At 37.9% G+C, this 9,542-nt stretch overlaps 1 protein-coding gene across 1 annotated transcript in view; it reads left to right on the forward strand.

The window, feature by feature from the left end:
- TTC6 (tetratricopeptide repeat domain 6) overlaps window positions 1-9,542 on the forward strand; it is a 247,353-nt gene that overhangs the window by 105,426 nt on the left and 132,385 nt on the right. Inside the window, exon 8 of the mRNA XM_037739398.1 lies at window positions 7,142-7,283. Within this exon, the coding sequence (XP_037595326.1) occupies window positions 7,142-7,283 (142 nt within the window). The remainder of the gene's footprint in view (window positions 1-7,141; window positions 7,284-9,542) is intronic.

The raw sequence follows: 9,542 nt of genomic DNA on the forward strand, positions 1-9,542 counted from the left end.
GCCTCAAGAAAACAAAGTAGAATCTTTCTAAAATATTTTTGTTTCCTATAATAAACCTTTCCCAAAAGGATGTTCCTTCTGTCACTTTTTGAATGCTGTATTTCATTCTTGTAATTTGCAAACTGTCTTCACAGAAATCATTTTGGGTTTTTCTGTGTACTCATCTTTGAATGAAGACAAGTTATTTCTGGCTACCCAAAGTTAATATTGGATAGATTTATCTGGCATTTTTTGACTGTTTGTCTTGGAAGTATTAGGATAGTACTTTTAGATCTTAAGTTGGAGAACCAGAGGTGCAGGTTTATGTTAGTAGTTGAGTCATTCAGAATCTTGAAACGCATTGGGGGTGGGATGGGACAGGATCTGAAAAATTTGCTTCTATAGTTTCTCTCTGTGATTGTTAAAAGTATTGTACTAAGGGTGACCTTTTCCTGTCGGGTTTTCTATATGGTAGATTATTATAAGCTTTTCTGTGCATATACACACACATATATATATGTATATACACACACATTTCATGAAAATGGCATTATATATATTATGTTGGCAACTTGTATTCCTTTGAGGATATCTATCTATATATATAAATAAAAATGTAGAGATACATATATGAGTAATTATTTTGACTTACTGTCTCTACTAATGATAGCTTACAAATCAGATATATAAGCTTTTATTTGAAAAATTTTATCCAAATCCTTCAAATAAGGTAGTAATATTTGTTGAGAAAATCGAAAATCATCTAACAGAAAAAATGCATTGAAGTACACTGCATTTATTATTGAATTTTGAATCAATAACAACTTTATGTAGTAGATAAAATCATTTCCCAAATAAAAAATATTTCCCAAATAAAAAATACAGCATAATGATTGACTAGTCCATGTTTATGTAGCTAGAAGAAGCTAGGATTCAAACCCAGGTCTTTATATTTTAAATGTGGTTCCCATTATGTTCTACTGCTTTGTGTATTTGTGAAAGGTCCTCTCATGTTTTCTCTTTATGCTTAATTCTGTATACTCACTCTCATTCTGTTTTTAGGACCAATTTGATCTACTCTAGGAAGAATCTGAGGAGCCTTAGTTGGATAAACTTTGTGAAGCATGTTTTACTTGCTCTTGGTGGTTTGTTTTTGATCCATTGTAAATCAATTTTGAAAGCAGGACTTCTGCTTATATAGAATGGGGATTTTTGCCTTACTATTGCTTGCTCCCACATAGGACCTGAAAAATCCCCTATTTTGAGTCTAGGCCAAGGATGTGGCCTTGGTAATCGTGGGAGACTTCTCTGATGGTGATTACTTAATTACTGAAAGCTTTGGAGTCTCTGAATATTGCCTGGTTTTGTACTTCCTATCACTGGTTGCCCCCCACCCAAATGTGCCATCATCTCATGCTAGACCTTTTTAATTATAGTGCACCCAGGACCTGTGGTCTGTTCTGTCTCATATGTTTTTTATTTCCTACCAGTATGGGTATCTAGGACTGACCTTCCCCGAACATCTGCCATTTCTCAATGATCAGGTCTAATTCTAGTCCAACCCCTGCCCCTTATATGGCCTTGTTCCTCGCTACATAATCCAAGCAGTGGCCTAAGGTAGTACACCAAAGAACGTAAGAATCACTGTGCGAGTTGGTGATATATGTCACAGAAGCACACTGAACAGAGTTATAAGAGATCTTAGTAGTTCCCTAGCCTAAGCCTCTCATACTATGGATGAGGAAACTGAGGAAAAGTTTTGCATTCTAAATTACAGTTGCTGGCAGAGATAGAACTGGAATCAATAGTAACCTCATTTCGAATTTGTTGTATTCACTTTGAACAAATAGCCCCATCAGTATGCCTTTAGCATTTTTTTAAAAATACAGAGTGGGATGACAAAAATAATTTCAGTATGCACTATCAATGTCTGGTAAGATTTTAGACTTGTGTATTTCTGTTTTTACGTAGAAATGCCAAAAAAGGAATTATTTAGAAATTTGTCTGTTTCCATAACTGCCAATATGTGAAAGCTGGATACTTAAAAAAGTAAAGCAGTATCATTCCACCAGATGTCACTGTTTGCATGTAGCAATGAAGTTACAATGATTAAAAATACAATCTCCCCCTCCCCAGTCATGTTTTGTAATAATAATAATAAAAAAATTCTATGTAGTTTTGTAGTTACTCTTCTATAGACTTGTTATTTTATCAAGACGATATTTTCTGATCTTTTAAAAACACACAAAGTATTCATATGCTTCTGCTGTAGATTTTAAAGAAAAAATTATATAAGACTAAAGAAAATTATCTGTAGATTAACATTTTCAAGAAGATGAATACCTAAAGCTTTTTCCAGATCTTGGAGTCTGCTTTTTAAACAACATTCTCTGTAAGTTAATGTTTTCCAAATGGTAGATTGTGACCCAGTGAGTGGGTTGTGAAATCAGTTTAGTGGTTTGCTATGAGCACTTTAAAAAATGGTATCTAGAATAGAACCATCGCATGTGAGATTGACTTTGGTGAAACTTTTGTATGTGAGCACTCTTAAAATTTCCCTGTATGCATCTTCTGTGAGCCACTTAAGAGTGACTGTGAGCAACATCCTGTGAAGCCTCTCTCAGGCTTTTGTACACCAAGGAGCAAGATAAATTTATTAAGGAAGAGATAGTGAAGCTGTAATGGAGGACCTCTCTGTTAGGGTCACACCAAGGTAGGGGAGGATTGCTGGAGGGAGATCCCTTCTTCATGCTTCACAAGATGTAGCTCACAGTCACCTTTATGTAACTCATAGAAGATGTGTGCAGAGATATTTTAAGAGTACTCACAGCTTAGAACAAATGTTTTCCAAAGTTCTTTAACAGCATCATACTATCTGAAATACATTTCTCTGCCTGGCCTCATGGGAGACTAATGTTGACCTGAAAGGAGGTTTAACTTTCACTCTGAGAGAGATGGGCTTGTCTTCTTCATTCATCTCCCTCAATGATCATAAACAATAGTGGTTGTAATATCAATCACTTTCTTAGCATATTCTGTGTGCAAACCTCTTCTTAGAAATCATGTATGATTTAGAAATCATGTCCGATTTCTAAGACATTAGACTGAAAAAAATCACTGTTGCCATATATAAATGAGGAAATAGACTGAAGAAGGAAACATAGCACAGCGAGGAGTCCAAATTCTGTTTTTTAACCTCATTCCAAAGGCTCACTCTTTCCACTACATCAGTGATTTTTAGTCTTCCTTGAGGGTAAGAGTCACTGGGGTTGATAAGTATATCAATTCCCAGGCTCTATCCCAAACCTTCTGAATTGTAATCTTCAGAGAAGGGGTCTGGGAAGGTGTAGATTTGATTTCATCCCAGGATATTCTTATGATTAGGCTGCTTTAGGAAAGATTGAGTACCTCAATGGTTCTCCATCTTCAGAGTGGATAGAGTCGCCTTCAGGTGGTTATAACACAGATGGCTAGGCCTCAGCTCCTGAGTTTCTGATTCATTAGGTCTGTGGTAGGGCTCAATAGTTTGCATTCCTAACAAGTTCTTATGTAATACTAATGCTGCTCGAAAGGGAATACACTTTGAGAACCACCCAGCATCTCATGCCTTACCAATGATTCTCAGTTCCCCAGGACAGAGTCTGGGGCTGGCTTTGGCTATGAGATTTTTCTTACTCAGCCAAAATTCAACAATATCTATTTAGTACCTACTCCATTCAAGTTTTTGGGAGACAGAAAATGAATAAGTCTCACTTTTTCTCCCAAACAAGCCTATGCTCTACTGTGAAAAAGGCATATAGAATAGAATGCAGTATATTGTATAATGAAAGAGCAGATCAAATGCAACAGGGAAACCAGGGAGGCAGACATGAATCTGGGCTGGACAGAGAAGGATTTGTAAAGGTCTCATGGAGGAGTTGAGATCTGAAGGTCTTGTTCTCATCATTCACCATTTTCATAGCCATTTGGTACTATAATGGCCTGTTGGTTTTGCCTGTTTCCCCTATTGCCCTTGGAGTAATCCCAGCACATAAGGCATTTTTTTTTTGTTTGCATTGAAAATGTAGCTTGGGTGGGAAGTTGGGAGAAGGAAGCAGAGTTGGCAAAGTAAATGGTGAAGGACTGTGAAGGACCCTGACTACCAGGGTCAGGAGCTTGGGTAATGTATACTGTGTGTGTAGTTAGTAAGATGTTTGGAGAGAGGATGACTGCTAACAACAGTTGCAGGGATATGTGGCATGGATTGGAGGAGGGAGGGTGTGGAGGTAAGGGACCAGCAAAAATGGTATCATAAAACTCAGATGAGAGAAGATGCAATGGATAAGAGGGACACCATGGAAGGAGAATGAACAGGAATAGTCATTACTGTTGGGAGTGAGGGAGAGGTTGGCAATGAAGAGATCTTTAGTTTGAACCACTGAGATAGTGGTGTTTTCCAAAGAGAACACTAGAAAGGGTTGGTTCTTTTCTCTGGACAGAAAGAAGGGAGCAGGGAAAATCTGGATAAAAATTTCTAGGTAAGTGGTTCATCTTAGTCATACAGGAGCATAAAGGTTAACCTTAGGTAAGTCTTTCCACTTAGATAGGTAGACATGAAGTCCCCCATTCATGTCTACCAGAGCTATGCACTCTAGAATGTCCAATGACATTCACTTTCTTCCAACCAATTCGTATTTCCATTTAGTGTGCTTTTGGAATGTGAAAGAGCAAACGACAATAAGAGGTAAATGACTTTTACTACCCTGTTTCTGGCTTAGAGCCAGAGAAAAGTACAGCAGTGCCTTTAGATAACTTCTTAGCCACTACTCTCCTCATTACCACCTCCCTCTCCCTACAACCTGTCTTAGAAGTACTTATTGATCCTGATATATGTATTCACTTGTCTCATTCTCTTAGTCCCTAGGCCTTCTCCTGTTCTTTTGTTTTCCTGGATATATTAGGATTCAGCTGCAGAAAACAGAAACATTTTGTATTAGTCTCTTCTTATGCTCCTAATAAAGACAGACCCAAGACTGGGTAATTTATAAAAGAAAGAGGCTTAATTGACTCACAGTTCTGCAAGACGGAGGAGGCCTCAGGAAACTTATAATCATGGTGGAAGGGGAAGCAAACATGTCCTTCTTCACATGGTGGCAGCAAGAAGAAATGATGAACAAAAGAGGGAAAAATCCCTTATAAAACCATCAGATCTTGTGATAGCTCACATCATGAGAAGAGCAGCATGGGGGTAACTGCCCCCATGATTCAATTACCTCCCACCGAGTCCCTCCCACAACACATGGGGGTTACGGGAACTACAATTCAAGATGAGATTTGGGTTGGGACACTGCCAAACTGTATAACATCTTTAGCTGTTTTAAGCAAAAAGGGATTTAGTGATGGGAATTTGGTGTTTTAAAATCAGTGAGTGGGTTAGAAAAATGGGCTTTAGGTAGGGAGATCTCCCAGGGATGACTCACACAGCATGTTCAACTGGCTTCCTAGGGCGCTGGTGCTCCTGACACAGGAAGGTGGCAAATCTGGAAGCCAGCACTGGCAACATACCACCTTAGCTGAGATTCAGGGATTAAGTAGCCTTTACTGTCACAGCTTTGGACTTTGGAGCCACATTGTATCTGTTTGACATGCTCACTGGCAAAAAACAAACAAAAAACACGACTCACAAAGCCGTAACTGGAATACTGCTACAGAAAAACTCAATGTTGTCATGACTATACTTGCCAACAGAAACATCAGAACCTTTTGCCTCCGACATTGCATTTGGTTAGTGGATTCTAAATAATATCTAGAACACTGGCTTCAGGAGAGTTTTTTTTTTTTTTTTTTTTAGATAGAATCTTACTCTGTTGCTCAGGTTGGAATACAGTGGCATGACCTTGGCTGACTGCAACCTCTGGTAGGGCTCAGTAGCTGATTTTTATATTTTTAGTAGAGACGAGTTTTCACCATATTGACCAGGCTGATCTTGAACTCCTGGCCTCAAGTGATCTGCCTACCTTGGCCTCCTAAAGTGCTGCGATTACAGCCATGAACCACCATGCCTGGCCAGGAGAGTTTTACCTCCCCATCATTGGCAGTTCAGGAAAGCACATTAAAAGGAGGATGGAATGGGTGTTGAATGACAGTGGTATTCACCTTGCTGGGAGTAGAGTTTTAACCTGTCTTTGAATTCAGGTATTTTAGTAGGTAAGATAGGAAGCTTTTTTTTTCCATGAATCTGCTTTGACAAAGCCATATCTTCTCCAGCATGGCTCCGAGTGGGTCTACTTCTTAACAGCAGGTATGATGGGATTTGAGGATTTCAGTGTATTTTTAAGCAACTGAAATCAGTTGGGTTTTTGTATGCTTAGTTTTCATATTTGGTAACTCATAAAGTGGTTCTTCATGCAAGAGTATATTAGTAAGTTAGAGGGAACAGTAGCTCTAAATGCTTCCATGTGATATTGATATACTATAGTATGTTTGTGGTACCTGACTGTATATATATTCTTAGATATTTTGTCTTTATGTTCATTTTATCTTTATTTTACAGTTAAGTGTTGCAATACAAAAGTTAGTGTATTTCTAAGCCTGTCGGTAGATCAGTAATTAATGATACGTTTTATCTTCAAATTTTGATTTATCTCATGTTTCAGCTTAAGACTTTTATTGATAAGTTTTGTTCCATGTATATTCTTATGTATATGTAGCTTTTAGCCTAGAAAGGAAGACTTGATGTCTAAACAGTTTTCTGTTCATCCCAGCAAGAAGGGAAAACCATAATGTGAGAAGACATTTCTGCTTAGGCTCATGCTTTGCCCTAGTCCAAGAACAAAACTTTGTGTGTATGTGTGAGCTTGGAATGGGGAGCAGGTGAGAGATCAGAAGGTAGAGAAGATTTTTTTTTAAACCTCTTTTGTAACTAGGCTTTCATAGGGTGAATTTATTATTCCAATAATAAACAAAACCATCATAAATATTACTACTAAAATATATTAAGAACCAGATATGAGTATTTTTTGATTATTTCTAATTTTAAATTATCTGATTTCTACAAAATCTCTGTTTAGTGGGATGTCAAATGTCCATGTGTTTATTTCAGCAGAGTTATGAAATGAGGGCAAACATCTTATGCTTTGCCAACTACTTGAAAAACAAACTTATTGTTCTTATCACATTGTAGAATATTGTATGGAATTCCTGTTATGGATGACAACCAAGAATATGTCAATGTTCCTCCGACACTGCGAGGGATACCACCTGAGTTGGCACAAGGAACTAGAGGGCGTGCTCACAAACCACACTTGCAAGTCTTGGGAGAGGAAGTAAGGACTTTCTTTAATATCAGTTTTCTCTACCTCACAGGTTATCAAACTTTTTGGTTTTAGGAGACTTTTTTCACTCTTAAAAATTATTGAGGACTGGCCAGGTATGGTGGCTCATGCCTGTAATCCCAGAGCTTTCAGAGAACATGGCAAGAGGATTGCTTGAGCCTAGGAGTTTGAGACCAGCCTGGCCAATATAATAAGACCTCGTATTTACAAATAGTAACCCAGCCTGGTGGCACATGTCTGTGGTCCCAGCTACTTGGGAGACTAAGGTGAGGGAATCACTTGAGCCCAGGCAATTGAGGCTGCAATGAGCCGTGAGTACACCACTGCAGTCTAGCCTGGGCAACAGAGAGAGACCCTCTCTCAAAACAAAAACTATTAAGAACCTCAATAATTTTTTATGTGAGTTATATCTATTAACACATTGTTAATAATGAAAAGTGAGAAAATGCTAAAATACTTATTTATTAAAAATTGCAGTAATAAAGTTCTATATGTTCCTTATGCCTGTAATCCCAGCACTTTGGGAGGTTAGGGCAAGAGGATTGCTTGAGGCCAGGATTTTGATACTAGCCTGGGCAACATATTGAAATGCCATGTCTACAAAAATAAATATAAAATAGTGAGCTGTGCATAGTGGTACGTGCCTATAGTCTCAGCTACTTGGGAGGCTGAGGTGGGTTGATTGCTTGAGCCCAGGAGGTCAAGGCTGCAGTCAACTAGGGTTCCAGGGTGACAGAGTGAGAGCTTCCAAAAAAAAAGTGTTTTTATGAAAAATAATTATGTTATGAGAAAAAAATTTAGTGAGAAACTAAGATTAAAAAAATATAATGCCTGGCTTAATAAAAGACAAATTGACTCTCAGGTCTGTTTCTGCATTCAATTATGTGGCAGTTTGTTTTGTTGAAATGTGTGAGAAGATTCTGGCCTCACAGAAATTTGCAATTAGAAAAGTTAAATTATTTTGATAGCCTTTAAAACATAATTGTCAATATTTTCTTTTGGTAAATACCAAAACTTAACAAATGGTAGTTTCTTGAAAGTTGCAAGACTTCTACTTCTGAGGAAGATGGAGTAGAAGCGATTTTTCCCATTCTTCCTGCTAAGTATGAGTAGAAACCTTGGGCATTGCAAATATAAGTAGACTCTGCAAGGTGGGGAGAGGGAGGAACAATAGCTAAGAACTTTGGGACCAAAAGAATGGCATGGTGATGAGTTAGTTTACACCAACGGGTAATGAAAAAAAGAATCCCCAACAAAAGCCTGCTATCTCTAGCCAAAGAACCAGGAAAGAGGTAGCCTAGCAACACCGAAAAATTTTAGACAAATAATTCAGTACTCCACCCAAAAACCACAGTAAAAAACTGCGGCCCCACCCTCACTTCTACCGGTAAAGGCCTACAGGGAAACCTAGACTTCTGCCCTTGGCAGAGTGTCACAAGGTTCTCCAACACTATAGCCAAGGTGGGGTCAAAAAAGGCTCAGTGTGGACCTGGGACTTTCATCTTAGTAGAGTGGAATGAGATTTCTCCGTACTGTCAGGTGGGACCACCTGGGGATCTTGGGCTTCCATCTTCCTCTAATAGTAATGAGCCAGTCCTCCCACTCCCCACTGTGTTAGTATCAGAGGGGAGGCCCAGTGAATTGTCTGCTAAAAGAGGATGTTTAAATATCATCCATAGTCCTATATCATAATATCCAAAATATTCAAATTTCAATTGAAAATCACTAATTCTAGTAAGAACTAGGAAAATCCCAAACTAAACGTAAAAGGAAAATTGATAGATGACAATACTGAGATGACAGAATTATCTGATAAAAAATTTTAAAGCTGCCATCATAAAAATGCTTTAATGGCCAATTATGAACACTTGAAACAAATTAAAGAAAAAAGATTCAGGGAGGAAATAGAAAGTCTTAGTAAATGAATTGAAGACATAGAGAAGAAACTTTAAAATATTAGACTCCAACAATACAATAATTATAATGAAAAGCTTAATGGTTGGGCTCAAAAGTAGAATGGAAAAGAGAGAAAGAATCAGCAAACTTGAAGACAGAACAATTAGAATTTACGCCATATGTGCGACTAAGGGAAAACAGACTAAAACATTTTTTTTTAATGGAATTGTATTGTTTTTTTTCCCATTTATTTATTTTATTGCATTTTAGGTTTTGGGGTACATGTGAAGAACATGCAAAATTGTTGCATAGGAACACACGTGGCAGTGTGATTTGCTGCCTTCCTCCCCATCA

Source organism: Cebus imitator, unplaced genomic scaffold (assembly GCF_001604975.1).
Source record: "Cebus imitator isolate Cc_AM_T3 unplaced genomic scaffold, Cebus_imitator-1.0 Scaffold69, whole genome shotgun sequence".
Lineage (NCBI taxonomy): Eukaryota > Metazoa > Chordata > Mammalia > Primates > Cebidae > Cebus > Cebus imitator.